We start from the raw sequence: 19,500 nt of genomic DNA, 5'->3' as shown, positions 1-19,500 counted from the left end.
CTTCATAAGAAAAATTGCCAACGCCATTGCAAAAAAAAAACGCAAACGATATTAAGATGAAGACATCCACAAAACGCTACATAGAAAACTAAAGATTGAGCAACTAGAACCCAACCAAAAAACCAGGGATAAGACAGTTCCTGCTTTACATGTTACACCCATCGTGTTGCTCATGTAGTACAAATCCAACGATAAGTCTCATTAGTTGATGTCACAATCGAGGAAAAGAGGACAGGATTTTGGTTACGACTATTGAAATATATCTGTGATCCTCCGTGACACAGATATTCCATAACGGTCTACCAACTCGTGATAGCGTCCGTAAAACTTTCGAAGGGATTATTAAAAATGACCATGCACTACAAATACAACTAATCAGTACAACGAAAGATAACTCTATTCCATTTATTTGACAATAACCAAAATAAAGTAACGATATATTTCCTACTGGAAAACTTGATTTCGATGTTTTTGTTTAATAATTATATATATAATATATATATATTATATATATAAATGTTAACAATGAGAAATATTGTTTTCATCTATAATTGTTTATCTCAATACTTAACAAATTAATTTCTACCAAATATTCTTCTAATACAATGTAGTAGTTTTTCGAGTCATTCCATTAAAATGAATAACAACATTGTATTAATAACAGGTTCACATTAATCATTACGACAGTAATTCTATTAATGATAGAACATTTGCTAATTTGATGACACTTCATCAAAGACAAACTGCCAAATATTTAAATTTATTTATCTGTAAAAGGAAGGAACCTCTTTACAAGTAACAGTTTCACATTAATTTTGCTTATTGAAAATAAGAACATTAACTTTAAAGTGACTTGTAGGTCCAACGGGCCGGGTGTAATTAAAAATAATTATTGTATTATTAATATGTAATATTATTTATGCTACACTTGTCACTATAATAAATGATCTACTTACTTTCTTTCTTACTTAAGCACAACGTACAGCACCACAACACAATAAGCTTGGTTCAAACATATATTCTAGACATGCTTAAGACACATGTTATGTACACAAACACATATATAAACAGAATAAACAACCAAGCATATATGAAGTACAAAGGTATTGTTTACACAAAAGTATGGTACCTATTCTACTACATCATGTACAATATTGGAACAATTTGATTCAATATACGTAATAAATAATATGATCATAACTATTTGTGTTCATAGTTTTTGCGTGTTTAATTATCTAAATAAATGAAAAGACCTTCATCCGGAACTCTCAAAGCCAAATATTTTAAAGCCAAAGATGTCTAAGAACCAAAACAGTTGGAGAGCTATATGACCAAAAGGACATACAATTAATAGCCAAATCTATGTAAAGTCAACTTTCTCTGAGAGATTTGAAACCCTAGCTTATTGATATTTTTTTAATTTATAAGAAGGCGATTTTATAAAGGATCGTTTAACATTTGTCCCTTGAAAATATACTTATGTCCAAATTAACCATTTATCATAAAGAAGAAATTGTTTTATAACACAAACTAGTAAAACATAGAGAGTAAACAACCGACGAATCTAAAATCAAAACTCAATATGCCATGAAGAACTCTGACAATAAATATAACAACTGACGCATGAATAGTAACTACTCGATACGTACTTTTTATTAAAAATATTTAACTCATCAGATATATTAAATTGAAATATATCAAAGTGTAATGCTCAAGAAAAATTCGAAATTAACACATAAATGTCTACGAGCTGTACTACAAGCAAATTAGTAAATAACGATATGATAAATACTAACAATCAAAATAAGAAGAAAAGTAAAGAGAAGTTCATCTAAGATATACGAATATAACAACTTTACAAAGAGCTAGAATATTAAATGTGGAAAAAGAAAATAACCAGTTGAAAATGTGATAGATACCATGAACAACATAGCGCAAAAACTCATTCAGAAACAGTAAAGCAAATATTACAGAAACTCATGAAAACCCAAACATGGAAGCAACATTGGTACGAATAATCATCTAAACAATTTAAGGATGTTCGCTCCTCTTGTTTTTGATGTTTTTGTCAGATATTCGGAATCCTCTTGTTTTATCCATGTAGTTCCATTAAAAATTTTGCCAGGTAACCCCTACTTTTCTTTTCATAATTTTATAACATATAGTTTTAAAAGCCATATTTGAAAATCTTATAAAATCCTTGTTATTTTTTCATTGTTTTTGAGAGAAAAAAGGTGACAATGTTAAATGTATGAAAAATCTAGAGAGGATCATTTCCCGCCAAATTTTCAATGGCTTCTATCTCGAAAACAAGTTCACGGACCCTTCATTTTTTTCTTCTTTTTTAGTTCCTTTATTTATATACTATCAATCTATAACAGTCTTTTAAAAAGCTTGTTATTTTAAAACAGAGTAGCGAACATCCTTAACAACCAGCGCAGTAAATGTTGTTCTTGTCATAACAACTCACGAATCCAAGACAAAAATTATGCCACCACCCAGATGATTAATGGAACAACGAATCAACTTTCTCGAAAATCATACATGTATCAGTACTGCTTTAAACACTACAATCCAGAAAGGCAAATCCTTTTTTTTTTACCCACATGCCTTTCATTCAACCTCCTCCATATACTGGTCAAGGAATGCTACCCAACCAAGTGTCATACATGAGTCCTACTCTCAGCAACATTCACAGTGGACATATGCCTATACAATTCAACAATATGGACACCCGAGTCATTCGCAGTTCTATTTATAACAAACCTTTCTAAAATTGTCCGTTAATAGAATTTAAAATTATAAGAAACTAAGGTTTCAACTCCCTCAGGCAAATATGACCTTGGATTTGGCTATTTTTTTTGGTCCGTTTTGGTCATATATTTTTTCAACTGTTTCGGTTCTTATACATCCTTGGCTTCCAAAGATTCGGCTTTGAGTGTTCCTGATGAAGGTAAATCCAGAAAAGCGCTTCGGACGCATGAAATTTTTAACGTGTTTTCATTTTCTACTAAACCCATGGAACAATGCCAAGTTATGGAACCATACCTAGAAAAAATACACTTATCCACAGAATACAATGAGACACAATCCACCAAGGCTATGAACATCAGCCTTTTAAGGAGAAACAAATTGGAAAACTTTCCTCAATACACCACTGAAGGAAAAGAATGTCATATTTCATATATAACCTTAAAGGAACCACCTCAAATAGAAAGTACTTTAAAGCAACATACCTCGTTAAAGGAATCCTAATAGGCCTCAAGATTAAACCACCAGATAGACACATGATGGAATCAGCGGAGAAACGATCAATACAACTACATGCAACATTGAAGGGGCCAAGTCAAATACATTATTCTTGAAATCTATAGCATGAGATAAAGAATCATTCGTCTACAGCATTTTTTGTTCGAATTTCAGAAAAACTTTTATTTTGATATCATAGAATGATCAAAACTTCCGAGAGGCCAATAAGGAGTCTATATCATGGCCAAATTCATGAAGAGGACTATGGACGAATTGTAGCATTTAATTTATCTTCGGAATACTAATATGTTATGTGCATACTCAAACGTATTAGCTAAAGGCAACAGTAGTATACCACTGTTCGTTAGTCATAAATCGATTAAGCTAAAACAAATCCCGGTCACAAACTAAAACCGAGGGAAACACATCAAAATATAAGAGGAAAACAACGGAACAACAGAAACACTGAATTGCTACAAAAACAAACGCTAACATACATAGAAACGGACTATTTGATAACAACTGCCATATTCCTGACTTGGTACAGGACATTTTTAAGAATAAATGGTGGGTTGAACCTGGTTTTATTGCTAGCAAAACCTTCCGCTTGTATGGCAATGTTAAAAATACCGCTAAAATGACAACATTACGTGACAGGAATACAGTACAAATAAACACAAAACTTAGGACAGAGAAATACATAAATAAATAATATAATAGTACATTACAACATGTAAACCACAGAATAACTACGGACACCTCCCATTAATTTACGACAGTACAACAGGACACCACAATAGAATTATAAACTGTGCGTCACACGATTGTATCAACGCCACAAAAAGTGACATATTTTTTGTGCCGTTTATTTTATCACAAGTAAATTTCTAAAAATAGAATATAAAATTGGGATTGAGTTTGTAATGGTGTTATTTTATGTATTTTCTAACCATGTCGGTTTTTCTTCTAAATCAAAACTGTGTATAAACAAAAAAATCCTGTGCATATAGTTGCTTTAAACTAAAAATCATATAAATGAACTAGCTGATTAATTACCTTAACTTTTACATACATATAGAAAATAAAAATAGAATTCAAACCACAAACGATAAGACATAACACAATATCCAACAAGACTTACAAAAGAAACATCATAACTAAATACATGAATGTTGGATGTATAAATACCGAGACACGTAGTATAGCAATGCGAATTCACACTCGGCAAAACAGTCATATTCGGGAATAGGTCACGTTCGGTACTTAACAGACCAGACGACGTAGATGGTAAACCACAATCTAAGACGTGGTAAAATGTCGTTAGTTAGTTTAGACACAGACACATCGTATTGATGAAGATTCCTCTTACGAAATATATAGTTTATCATATAGTATGGAAGTATCAAGATGATTATGTTTATACATGTGAAGTCATTTTGTGTGGAGATCGCAATGGGACTTAATTATTTACCAGATGGAACATGCACGACCAATTATTGAGAGTATTTGTATAAGAACTTGTAGACAGCTGGAGACCACAAATTTTAGTGACGTTGTATCACCTGTCTGGAGATTCACTATATCCTAATACAAAATTATTTAAATGTAAACACCATTAACTCTGGAACCCTTTTGCCACAAATATCTCAGCTCATGTACCAGTAGAAACTTTGAAAATTACAATGCAACTGGACAAGGACTCACTTGTATAAATAATGTTCAAACCCTTCTTAAAGTATTCAAAACTAACTAAATTGAATAATAATATGCTATTCTACACAATATAACATTCATCCTACCGAAACTATAGTTATATAACGTAACAGACATAACAACACTAAACGTCAGTGCTTTCAGAAAGAAAATATAATAGAACCTTCAAACTCTTCAACACATCTTGGCAATATACCAAGGGAAGAATCAAAACTCATAAGTCGGGGAGAGACCGACACATCCTGGCAATATACCAAGAGGAAATCAAAACTCATTAGTCGGAGAGAGACCGACACATCCTGGCAATATACCAAGTGGAGAATCAAAACTCATTAGTCGGAGAGAGCCCAACACATCCTGGAAATAAACGAAATATAACGGAGGACAATCAAAAGTCTACAAAACGCTACTTGAACAGCTAAAGACTGAGCAACACGAACAACACTAAATACGGGGCTATATCAGGTTATCTGCAAGGGTAGGCATATCCTGCTCAATATATAGCACTCATCTTGGTGCTCATGAAAAGTACATATTCACCTTTAAATCTAATTCGGTGATGTCACATTTGAGGGGGAAAAGGCTACATTCGAGAGAATAGCTACAATTAGAATATGTTTGTGGTAATATGCGACACAGATATCCAATGACGGTTATCAATGAAATCAATATGCAAACTCTTTTATACTGCATCACATGAACTCATCATAGATACAAGGATTAACATTTTGTACGTTAGACGCGCGTTCCGTTTACAAAAGACTCATCAGTGACGCTCATATTAAAATAGTTAAAGGGGGTAATAAAAAAAATGAAACAATACGTTATAAATTTCATGCGTCCGAAGCGCTTTTCTGGATTTACCTTAATCAGGAACGCTCAAAACCGAATATTTGAAAGCCAAGGATGTATAAGAACTGAAACAGTTGAAGAGTTATATTACCAAAAAGGACTTACAAAATAGCCAATTCCATCTAAATTAGAAAGAAGAAGAGCATTGAGGATTCAAAATTCCGAATGTATTTGCAAATTCCAATTAAGATTATCTATTCCTTTGGTAGAAAATTCTTAGTATTTCCAAAACTTCCAAGTAAACCGTTAATTTATAATTATTACCATATCAATGATAATTCATGAACAACACAAAAGTGCTGACTACTTGGAGATATATATTCCGTATGTAGGCGCTGCTGGGACATTGCCACAATTGGTAAAAATAGAAATTGAAAGTTCACAATTTGATTCCTGAAATCATCTCTTTTGTCCTAAAGTTTTGTTCTGAACTGAGCCTCGTCAATTTCTAGATTAAAGTCAAGATATGAGGCAGCCTTAGTTGTATCTGTGGTATCTGTTATTTCAAGTTCAACTGGATAGATCAGTTGAACATAGCCACCATGTTTTTAATTACCACATGTAGTATTTAGTGAGAAGACATTATCTTAATAGCAGATTGTTAAGTTAAAGGATAATCGTTACTTCATTTCATTTTATTCCTGAGAAGCTTCATTATGAAGTAGGTCTCAAGTGAATAAAGGAATACGTCATTAAGAAGAGGAGCAGACTTGATTCCCATAGGAATGCCGATTGTATGTTTAAAAACACGACCTCTTAACGTAACAAATATGTTGTCAATAGAAAATTAAACATCCTGATGATGTCAGTTTCAGAAAATTGTTTGTTTTAATAAGAGTTGTTTTTCAAAGTAGGCTATATCCCTTCTTAAAGTCTAAAGTTTGATTTTGTTATTTTGTATGGACTTCCACCTTTTTGAATTTACCCTGGAGCTCGGTATTTTTGTTAATACTTTTTTGTTACTACGTTGACCATTCTTTTTTTATGAAATACAGTTGGACTACCTCTTTCAATCTGAAGCTGATTAGTGTGTAATGGCTGCTGACACTCATCACTTTCATTTTGACTATCTTGACTTTTATCAAATGTAAATAGTGTGTGTAAAAAGTTTGATAGTCTAAAATCTAGAGTAATTTCATCCGAAGAAAAGTAAGCACAACCCCTAAACACCAGAACCATAGTGATGACAGTTTACAAAGTAAGCACAACCCCTAAACACCAGAACCATAGTGATGAAAGTTTACAAAGTTGCAGAACACTACAAGGTAAAAACTAGAGTGGAGTACCTGAATCTTTGTGCATTTTCAACAATGGCCGCTTTCCAACATAGGAATACAATTCATGACTAAAATTTATTTTTTTTGTTGATTTTGTTTGTTGATGATTTTTGCTGTTTTCGTTTTCTCTCTACCTTCTATATTTTTTGCCCAAATACAAAAAATAGGTAAAAATAGTCATTCAAGGACAATGATTTTCATTAGTGGAGTTTTTGAGTTTTTGCCCAACACATAAAAAAGGGTAAAAAAATCGCCATTTAAGGACAATTACTGCTGTGAGGAGTCAAAATATAATTTCGATATTGTTTTGATTCATTTGTAGCTCTTTCCTTGCTCATTATTTTTACTATTTACAGATTTTCTTTATCTATTATAGTTTTAGCATAATATGCAAACATTGAGTTAAAACCATCATTAAAAGGCAATAACTTCTATAAGTCGTCGCCTGTCAATTTAATCCATCTTAACAAATTTGGAGATCTTGAACTGTTGATTATTTTTGCTGTTTAAAGTTGTTTTTTAATTTATTTATTATACTTTTGCAAAGAATGCCATGATGCAAATAAAGTTATCGTAGATACCAGGCTTAATTTTTTTATGCCAAACTACAAAAGACTCATCAGTGACGCTTGAATCTAAAAAGTGAAAAGGGCCAAATAAAGTATGAAGTTGAAGAGAAGTGTCGACCAAATGATGATTGTGGCAAAGTTTGGTTCCAATTGATCCATTAGTTTCAGAAAAGATTTTTGTAATAGTTAACAGATGAAGATGGACACCAAGTGATGAGAATAGCTCAAGTATGGCTACAATTAATTCAATTGTTCTTGAACAAAACTTGGAAAGTTCTTTGTAAGGAAAATGTGAAATGTTAATGGATGGGTGACAACTGACAGCAAGTGATCACAAGAGGCATATAAAATGTTGTAACAATAATTTACTTCCTGTTATGTACTTATCTGTACTTTTTCAAGCATTATAATTATTCTTCGCAGGATTCGTTTATATTCCTTTCTCAACAGATCACAATATACTATTTGAATGAGTTTTCCTTCATGGTTTATCCAAAGTCAAGAACATGATCAGAAATTTATACTTCCTCAATCTGTTCATAATGAAAATAAAGAGATAAGGTATGAATTCTAATGAGACAACTTTCCATAAACCAAAGGATAAAGAAATGACAAATTACAGATCACTGTATAGCATTCAACAATGAACAAACCTCATTCCACATAGTAAGCTATAAAAAGATTCCAGTACAACAAAATGAATGGCGTCAATTTGTGGTGTTGATTTTCAGTCATCTCAATTTTTTCACAGTAATGGGAAATTTAGATTATTTAGAATAGACTGTTGGTGCCAGTTAACTGTTGAAGACTGTAGGGTGATTCCAAAATGTTCTTTTTTTTGGTTTTTGTGTGTTATTGGGTTGCTGATTATTTTAAATTTCTGTTATTAATAAACATAAAATATAATGAAAAGATTCTGAACGCAATATATCATTTCAAATTGTTATTTCTTTGATCAAACAAGTTTTGTTTGCTTATGTACTTGGTTAATGAAAATACTAAACTGTATAAATTATATATCTCATGCTACTTTTTTTAAAGGCTGTATAAAATTGTGAGTGAAGCTAATCTTATAACATTTATTTCACTTATCTACTAATATACAAAAACAATAATAATGATAATACAACAAATTACAATAACAATCCAAATCATTAAATTAGTGACAAGCCAATGCTACATAGTAATTATGGTTATCACAGCCTCTAAAAAACAAATCATCATTTATTTTTTTGAAGAAGGTGTGATTATTTTCAGTTGCTTAAGCTACAATAAATGAACACTGTAATTATATTTTTGAGCTAAAATGACTAGAAAATATTTTTCAAAACAAACAAATAGTTCAAATTTTAGATAAGAGATACCCTGTTTTGTCCACTCCGGTTTTACAAAATGTAAATGTATTTTTCTTATTCTAAAGGTCAGAACACTAATTTATGACTGTGTGAGACCCTTGTGGGTAGTCAAGGTTGTTAAACATCTCCATTGTAGAAGAAGTCATTTAAAGTTACATAGTTTTTCGTCAAGCTTTACATGAGGTACAAACCATTCAATGGTAAATTAAAATCAAATTTGAGCTTCAACTCTATCTTAAGTTTAAATAATTAGTATACAAAAGAGAACGATAATCTCTTTCTTCATGATAAAGTAAGAGCAGTAGAAACTCATTTAAAGAAATTCTTTGATATGAACTGTACATACACAATAGTATAAACATGTTTGACATACATATTTCAAATTAAGAAGCATCAATTCCTACAATTTCATTGGTCGAGAGCACTTTGCTATATTTTCAATACAATTAGACTCAGTCATGAACATAGCATATGAAATATTTCACAAAAATGGTGAGAAAACTTCTTTTTTTACACAACATTCTGCTGTTCTAGCAACATTAAATGTCAATGTTTTAAATATTTTCTCAGTTTAAAATGTGAAGTGCTTATTTATGTCCATAATATAACCACAAAAGGTGTCAGATCACCAATTCAAACTCCCTATCTATTCAACCACATTTTTTCAATTTTCACAGCTTTCCAAATATTTTGCCTCAAGTTTAACTTCATAGAGACCAGGCATATCCTGAATTGTACATGTATCATCTATCTACATGCCAATTTTCAACCAATGTTTAAAATCTTGAATTATAATACCAACGTTCAAGGGTACCTACTACTAAAAATAGCCCCTGGTTTTCTGGAAATCTTAAATAAGTATACTATGTAGCCCATTTATCCTCAATTTGTAATGCAAACTCATGGACAAGTAAATTTTGTCTTAAAATGGTCAAAATATATTTTACTTTCACCAAAAGTTTCATTTATGCTAATTTGTTGGTTAGTTTAAGTAAACAATGACATCAAAGCACTATGTTTTGTCAGGGAAGGGCTACTTTTACATATGTTCTAAATTAGAGTGGATGAATTGGTCGTCTGACACCAAAAGGTTGATCATGACTTCCTAAATTTTGATCATATTATTTGAAGCACAAATTGGCTTTTTAAATTGCAGGAGCTTACAAAGCACTACACAAATTATTTGAAAAAAAAGGATTCTACAACATATTGCACAGAAATTATAAATACAGATATGAAACTGTGTTGGTTACAAGTTACCATGGTTACAGGTGGTAACAAGTCCTAGACAAGTAGTATCGAAGTTCAAACAATATCAACCAAAACATTTTATAAATAACATTTTAAAATAATGTTGAAAAAACTTAATACACATTTAAAAAAATTGCAACCTGCAATATATATTTCACAAAAATAGAATACTTAGAATATATTTATTCACTTCATGAAGCAAAAATGGACCTGAAATTTTCTTTGCAGGTAGTTGCAATAATGATTTTGTCCTGTTAGATGTGTAATTATATAAATATACATAAAAGAAAGTTAAGACATTGTCAGAAGAAAACATTTGAAAAAAAAACGTTAAAAAAGTAAGATAAAACACTAAGTTTTCATAAGGCAGAGTGCACAACATTGATAAACAAGTAAAATAAATTGGGAATGTGTCCATGGGACACAGATGAAGCCCCCTCTTGCATATAATGTTATAAAGGGAGATAACTCAAGAACGGTAAAAGTGACACTACCCAAATTCTTACTTGATTTGAGTTTTGTGGTAATAAGCACTGTGTATAAGTTTCATAACATTTGGTTGAGGCAAACTTAAGTTAGAGAACAGAAACGAAAAATATAGCAATATTTCCATTTGTAAAGGGACATAACTCTAGAAAGGTAAAAGTGATGCCACCCAAATTCAAACTTGATCTGTGTTTTGTGGTAATAAGCAATTGTGTATAAGTTTCATAACATTTGGTTAATGCAAACTAAAGTTAGAGAACGGAAACCAATTTTGGAATGTATGGACGTACGGATGGACGGACTTACAGACAGACAAGGGTTAAACTTAATGCCTCCTCCACTACGGCGGGGGCATGAAAATGGCACAGCCAAAAAAAAAATGTTCTCTGTACAGCACACTGACCAGTATGCAGCAATTTAACAAAGTTATAATGAACTTGAAAATATGATCAGGATACAGTTTTTACCATTTGGGATGATTCAGGATATGTAACTCTTGGGAAGAAAGTGCAGCATGAATAAAATTTAAATCGAACTGTATGTCATGGTAAAAACAATCTTACATTTCTACTCCCAAATGAACTACATTTTCATTCCAGGTAATTGAAGGGGCATAAATTTGGAATGGTTATTGCAGTACCTGGTATTAGTGAAAAATTGAGTCTGACCTGCATTTCATGGTCAATAGTAACGTCATAAGGTGCTCCTCCAAAGTAAACTCAAGTTATCATTACAAAACAAATATTTCATTACAAACATGTAAATTGTTTCAAATATTTTACTTCAAATTTAAGATTTTTAGGACAGATCAAAAGAATTTCAAATCAATTGAATTTTAACAATAAATGGGGAATGTGTCCATCGGACACAGATGATGCCCCCTCTTGCATACAACATTATAAAGGGACATAACTCAAGAACGGTAAAAGTGACGCCACCAAAATTCAAACTTGATCTGTGTTTTGTGGTAATTAGCATTGCATATAAGTTTCATAACATTTGGTTGAGGCAAACTGAAGTTAGAGAACGGAAACCAATTTTGGGACGTACAGACGGATGTACAGACGGACAAGGGTAAAACTTAATGCCCCTTCCACTATTGTTTATTTCCAGTAATTGAGACTATTTGTAGAATAATTAAGTAAACATGGCGAATGAAAATATATGTCAGTGAAAAGTAAAATAAATATTTTCTTTTGCTTTACATAAGCAGTAAGAAAGACATATATATATACATTTGGCAAGAAGTTCTACATTTAATTACTGACAGTCAGAGCTCAGACTTCAATAAGTCAGATTTATCTGATTAAAATGTTTCGTTATATTTCTGGAAGTAAGAAATTCTCCCCATTTATATATATTGCATTGTTGATATTTATTTCCATGTATGTGCTTATATCATGTTTTGAAATTCATTGGGGTTTTTTTGCATTTTGATAAAAAAAAATTTACATCATTTACAAATTATTTCATTTAACCCTCATTTCCATGAATGCTGTCTTATACTGGACCAAATTAATGTCCAGTTAGTAATGTCGAACTTAAAGACACTTGTTCCAAAGTGCAGTAACAAAGTGTCAACGGCAAAACTGATTTTCATAGCTTGGCATGTTACATGGAACCTGGGTTAGTTTACTGATTTCGTAGCTGATCTGACAGAGTCAAAGGTACTTAGACAATGTTACTTCTCCTCAATTGTTAGATCAGTCCATTCACTATTCAAATATTCATAGTTGTTATTGGGCAGGTTTGTTAAAATCTTAAAAAACTGAAAGTTTCATGTTCAACTGAACAGGAATCAACCTAAATAAGTCTTACATATTCTGACTTTAGGAAGTCTAAAAAATGCTGTTATTTCCTTATAAAACATGAAAAAATACACAATTTGACCTGCAAAAGTCTCCAAAGTTCAAGTCTGAGCCCTGACTGAATGAAAGATTCATTTGCATTTTTTGTAAATACACAAATACCACTTTCACAAGTACAACTTTTATAAGTTACTATACTTGTTAGTGTTTACTCATTAAAAAAACAAGAAATCAATATTCATTTTCTATGTTTCTTAGACATTTGTATAAAATGTCAAAAGTAACATTCATTTTATATTTGTTATAAATTTAGCCAAAAATATTAGATGAGGAGGTATATATGCAATATACAAGAAAAAGTAAATGATACACCCACCATGTACTACTAGCACATAGTCTATGTTAATTACATTTCCTGGTGGTAAAATAATATGTATATAATATATACAGACCATGAAATTGAGACATGAAGAATCAATTTAACTATAAAATACACAGCATTTAAAAATATCCAGTTACAATTACAAATTTTTCATTTTTCAAGATTATTTCCTTTTTATTATAAGCTTCATGCCTGTATTACCTCCCCTTGATTTGTCTTCTTTCAAAGAAGATGTATAATTTTCATCTATCATAGTGTCTGAAGAATCATCTCCTTTGTCAATATGTTCTCCATTAGTTTTATCTTCATCAGAATCTTCATTCTTTTCATCTACATCAGAATTTTCATCTTTTTCATTATATTCTTCATCAATGCTGTCATCTTCAATTTCATCAGTATTATCCTCACTTTCTGTATCATCTATTGTTCTTGTTTTCTTTGATTTAGTCTTTTTCTTGGAAGCCATGATATTATTCCTTTTCAACTCTGTTCCATTGAAAATGGCCTCCTGTTTATGATGGCGCTCAGATTCACAATGTTTTGTGTAAGAACTTTTGTAATTAAACTTCCTATTGCAGGGAACACATTCAACAATTCCTTCACCTGAAAAGTATACAAACTTTATAAAGAAAATCATAGCAAACATATGGCAAAGAATAATCTCATGTAAATAATCCAACAAGATATTTCCATGATTTTAGACTGTAGCTTTTACTTTTTCTTAACTTTCATCTGTAATGTTAAGTATTATTATTAATAATATGTTCTTGTACTTAATAATTACTTCATACATGTAGTGTACATGTACATTTGTATATTGGTTGTACAATGAATTTTATGATTGTGTTCTTTTCAATCCTCAACCAAGCAGTGATACTATTAGCTGTTATGCAGGAATTATGCAGACTGAGTGTAAAATTACCTGGTAATTGCAGTGTAAGGGTATATATATACAGGATATAGGAGACAAATTTGTGAATGGAACATTGGAACCCTGTGATTTTTGTGGGTATCAATTTTCGTGGATTGGGGACAAATTTTATTTTTCAGGGATATTTGATTTCATGGTTTAGCCAAAGTCTATTATTATGTGGATTCAACTGCGTTTTATGCCAAAGGTTTTAAGTGCATACATTTTTGTAAGCCGTCTAAGATGGGACATATTATGCATATTATGGTATATCATGGTCTGTCCGTTCGTCTGTTTTCAAAACTTCAGACAATAACTCAAGAAATCTTTCATCAATTTTCATGAAACTTTGGTGAATTGTTTATATCTTTTGATGTAAGCTCCCTTTTGATTTTTATAAATTTTAGATTTTAGGTTTCTGAGTTAGGAAATTTTATTCATAAAAAAGGGGGGATTTTCCAGTTTTCAGACACTAACTCAAAACACTTTGAACAGTTTTCATGAAAATAAGGTGACTTGTTTATATTTATTGAAATAAGCTCCCTTTTGTTTTTCATAAATTTCTGATATGACATTATGGAATTTTGGAATTTTATATAATTCGTTGAAAAATCATCAAAATTAAATGGGCGACAGGCATATCATGTGCTTACTGCACAGCTCTTTATCATAATATGCTGTAGTTTCTTGCATCACATAATTAAATAAAAATGTGACAAGACACCAAGTGGACAATAAAAAAAACCAACATGGCCAAAAGAAAAACAGAGAAAAGACAAACAACTGTTCATGAAACACAACACAATACGATAATGTTTGAGCAACACAAACCCCAATATATTCCAACAGTGAAATCAGGTACATCTCTACTCCTCCGTCATCATGTCCAAATTGTTGAACATTCTGTCTAAATCAGAACTTAATTTCATTGATCAATCATGTTAATTGTTGTCATATCTAAAATAAGTAGATTATCATGATTATCAACAATGTTAAAAAAAATGGTTATACACGTTATATACCTGTATGAATCTTTCTGTGTACATTGAACTGTGACCTCTTACGGAACTGTTTTTCACATAAATCACATGGAAAGGGGAAAATCCCCTCATGTTTGTACTTGTGATCACGTAATTCTGTTCGCTGGAAGAATTTCTCCCCACAAACATCACATTCATGTGGCCTAATACCAAGATGTATTCTTTCATGTCTCATTTTGTTACTGTACCTCAAAAATTCACGACCACAATATTCACAGTTGTACATTTTCCCTTCGTGTTCTCCTCGTAAATGTATTCTCACCTCTCCTAAGGTGAAAAACATAGCATCACACTTTTCACATTTATGGCTCTTTTCACCAGTATGTCTTTTCATATGTCTGTTAAGCTCACCTCTAAACCAATATTCTTTCTTGCATAAGTTACATTTATATTGCTTATTGCCCTTGTGTTTCATAACATGATGCTCTAGGTGTATTTTGATCCTGTAACCCTTACCACATATTTCACAAACAAATGGAACTTCACCAGTATGGACCCTCATGTGGGTGTACAAGTTAGAAATCTGATTAAATCTACGATCACACTGATTACATTGATAGGGTCTCTCATTCGTATGGGACCTTACATGCATTGTTAGTTGGAATTTTTCTGTAAAACCTTTACCACAATATTCACATTTGTGTGGCTTTACACCAAGATGGGCTTTCATATGGGATCGTAAATTTGCATTTTTATTGAATCCTTTTTGACAAATATGGCATTTAAACGGTCTCTCTTTGAGATGACAAAGACGATGGGTTTTCATGTTTGTTTTGTGAGCAAACTTTTTTCCGCATACATCACATTCATGATTCCTTTCACCAGTGTGTACATATCTGTGTTTATTCATTGTTGTGTATGTGGTAAAGGCTTTATCACACAGAGAACATTTGTACGGCTTTTCTCCACTGTGTATCACACTATGTCGACGTAAATTCTGACGTATCTTAAAAGTTTTACCACAAATATCACAAACAAATGGTCGATCACCAACATGTTGTTCTAAATGTTTCACCAAGTTCTGTCCACTCACAAAAACCTTTCCACAATATTCACAACTTGATGGTTTATCTATCTGGACAGTATCCGATGAATATATTGTACTATGCATGTAGCTTTTCATGTACTGATTAGCTTCTGAATGAGTTGTTGCCAGTTCCGGTAGATCTGGGACTTGTGAGAAGTCAAATGGTTCAGGGGGTGCTATTTCTGTTTTAATTAATCCAGCCATTACTTCATCTTTAATCAGTCTGTCTAGTTCTTTTTTCTCTTCATCAATGTCCTTATCCTCATGCAAACTAATTGGTTCTCTTTTAATTTGATTTTCCTTCAAGATTTTCTCAGTGGATTTACCTATAGTCAATACTTTTTTAGAACTTGTATTTGTTTTTTTCTTTTTGTTTCTACTAGACGTCCTCTTTTTGTGTATGCTTTTCTTTTTCTGTTGCTTTTTATTTTGCATATTACGTCCAAATACCTCCGAATCATTATATAAATATGATTCAAATTCAACATTATTTGTTTCACTGTTATTTGTTATATCACAATCATCTTTGCTTAATTTATCCATGTTAGGTTCCCTGCTAAGAATATTTCTTAAAACTGAATTTTTAACTTTACTGGTACATTTTGTACCAGGAACATTGTCTACAGAGTCATTTAAAGGTTGTCCATCAGCTTCCAGCACTTTGCAGGGGAGATAATTATCATCAGACAAACTAGATTTTGCTTCATCCTTCCCAGAAAAATCACTGCTTTCATTGACCAGATACATTTCTCCATCATTGCCCTCCACACTGTATTCCTGCTTTTCTTTATTGGATTCATTCTTCTTTTTGATGCTGTTAATTCCATTTTGTTTGAATACTTCTGTCAATTTTTGATAGATTGATTTGGACAGTTGATTCAGTTCGCCAAAATTCATTAAATCTGATGGTATATCTGAATCCACAGGTTCTTGTTTGATATGAACAATATCTATACTGTCATCCATCATAATTTCTATTAAGATGCTTATCTGAAAATAAACAAACATCATCTTACTTTTAAAAAGATATAAAAATTTACAAAATATATTTTACAACAATATCTTATAGCAATAAAAAATGGTAATGAAGTCCAACAAATAAAAAAAAAAACCAAGAGATTATAAAAGATGTACTGTAAATTAATAAATTATTGTGTGCATATTATTGTGAATTTTAAAGAATGGACTAAAATGCGAGATTAATTATTGCGATTTGAGGAAAATCTGCACTCCGATGTATTTATCAGATATCTGAATGCAAGTTCTAATTAATGCGATACTTACTCAGTCGCATTATTCGCATTAATAAAAACCTCACAATAATTTCTAAACTTTCAGTATTTAATTTTTTCACATTGGTTTGTATTGCATGAAGTCTTTTTAAGCACCACCAACATTTAACTGACCACATGACTGATCACATGACTACTAAAATGTAAAAAAACTATGACAAGACTTGTTTAAATGGGTCTTCCCTCCTTAGCTTTGAAATTTACTTAAAATTCAAATATTTTGGTACAATATCTGCAATGTATATATATATATTTGATATGATGATCTCTTAGACATTTCAATTTTTCTTTATCATGTTTATTATATCACAATCATAAAATGATACAAATAGCTAAAACTGCTGACTCAGTGGTAAATACATGTATTAAGACATTCGCATCTTTTTGACAAAACATCATTTTCAGAAGTTAGTTGTACAGGTTTAGCTTTACTAATCTTATTTCAAGATTTATGGTGATAAAGAGCTTATATAATGTACAATGTCATCTGAAGCCGGGATATCTCTTATGGGTGATCATGAAGCTCCAACTTCATTGTTGAACTTAAATGGAATCTTGACTTTAACATTCCTGTCCATTCTGTTTTCTTATATTGTGGCATTGCACAAGGTCATGTGTTTCTCAGACTGTTTATGACATCTTTATCCGTTGGATGTGTACTGATTGATACTTTAGTCTTGGAGAACATGATTAATTTATTAGTTGTAATTGGCTTTGGACTAGCTATCAGTTTCTGTAAGTACTCTCATACCAGTGCATTGTGTCTATTTGTTATCATGTCAGTTATTTCTTTGTGCTGTACCAATCTATTGAGTTCAGATATATTTTACAGTCTGTTCTGTTGTACTGTTACACTACTGTACTCAGTTAAGGGTGGGGTTGAGCTCTAACAAACATCTTTAACTCTGTCACATTTTTTCAGTGCCTATACCAAGTAAGGAGCCTGTTAATCAGTGGTTATTGTTGGTTCATGTATGTCATATTTTTTGGGGTAAATTATTGTTTAAAATTGGGTCATTAGTTCTCTCGTATGATTGTTTCACATTTTTCATGCCATGGCTTTTTAAAGTCGACTATACTGTATGGTTTTTTCTCATTTTTGAAAGGTGTACAGTGACCTATAATTGCTTATATCTATTAAAGTCATTTGAACTCTGATGGATAGCTGTCTCGTTGGCAATCATATATACCACATCTACTTATTTTCATATTTACTAATATTTTTTTTGTTTTCAATGCTCCTGGCTACAAGTATCGATAAGTATAATAAAATGATGAACAACTGAATGACATAATAAAAACAGCAAAACATGATCAGTGAAACAGGAAACTAAGAATAATATTAATTGACATTTTCATAATATACTATTACATGAAGCTATCCAGCCTTTCTGTGACTTTTATTTCCCATAATAATGTTATTCTTACTCTGATTTACTACAAACTTCAAATGAAACAGCCATTGTTTGTAATTATATGTAAATCAATATTTTCATTATGTTGATGTCTGCATACCAAATTTGGGTTGAATCAGTAATGAAATTTTCATTTTAGAGTATCACAACGATAGCAGAATAGTTTAGAGCGTGTAATAGTAATATTTTACTTTATATTGACGAAATGCAATGACATTCTCAAGTTGACAAACGATACTTAATCCTGGAACAAAGCACCAACATCTGCATCATCTGTCTGCAAAGTGCACGAACAGTAATTGTTGGGCCGACACCGGATCGGAGTGGTAATTCCGCGTTATATGGAAATGTCCTATACGAATGTTAATATTTGAACTATCAAATAAACACGGAAGGTCAAGTCGAATTATTCACTGTCAGCCGGTGACCACTGATACTTTTTTTAATGTCACACTGAAAAGTGTCGTTTGTGAAACATTATTAGCACGGGTAATCCTAGTCCAAACTGGGACTATTATATATACTAATATTTCTTCCATTTGGAACTTATATTACGAAGGAACTTCTATTCCATGACTTTAGAAAGCGTCAATCAAAAATATAAAAATAGCCTTTCTAGACGTCATAATTATTTTTTTTAACTAGGGTGACCTATATATTACGATTTTATGAACAGTAAACAAATAAAATACCTTTGAATAGTAAACATTAAATACCTTTTTGTATTCGAGTTATGTAAACCAGAGACATATATACATATGTCTCTGTGTAAACAGAGGCAGATCTAGCCGGATTTTAAAAAGGGGACGGTGGAGGGGCACTTTCAAAAATAATAAGATGAGCCTGGTAATAAATTTGGAAAATGTGTTTTATT

The 19,500-nt window shown here is 31.6% G+C and overlaps 1 protein-coding gene across 1 annotated transcript; it reads right to left on the bottom strand.

Moving 5' to 3' along the window:
• Positions 1 to 8,725: 8,725 nt before the first annotated feature.
• On the bottom strand, positions 8,726 to 18,916 carry LOC127700443 (zinc finger protein 665-like). Its single transcript, XM_052203915.1, has 3 exons — positions 18,818 to 18,916; positions 14,875 to 16,909; positions 8,726 to 13,545 (listed from the first exon to the last, which is right to left on the bottom strand). The coding sequence occupies exons 2-3, from the start codon at positions 16,886 to 16,888 to the stop codon at positions 13,106 to 13,108; spliced, it is 2,454 nt and encodes an 817-aa protein (XP_052059875.1). The 5' UTR covers positions 16,889 to 16,909; positions 18,818 to 18,916; the 3' UTR covers positions 8,726 to 13,105.
• Between the last annotated feature and the right edge of the window lie 584 nt (positions 18,917 to 19,500).

This window comes from Mytilus californianus, unplaced genomic scaffold (assembly GCF_021869535.1).
Source record: "Mytilus californianus isolate M0D057914Y unplaced genomic scaffold, xbMytCali1.0.p SCAF_5, whole genome shotgun sequence".
Classification (NCBI taxonomy): Eukaryota; Metazoa; Mollusca; class Bivalvia; order Mytilida; family Mytilidae; genus Mytilus; species Mytilus californianus.
Note: the sequence above shows the minus strand (reverse complement) of the source record. Positions and strands in the feature narration are given on the sequence as shown.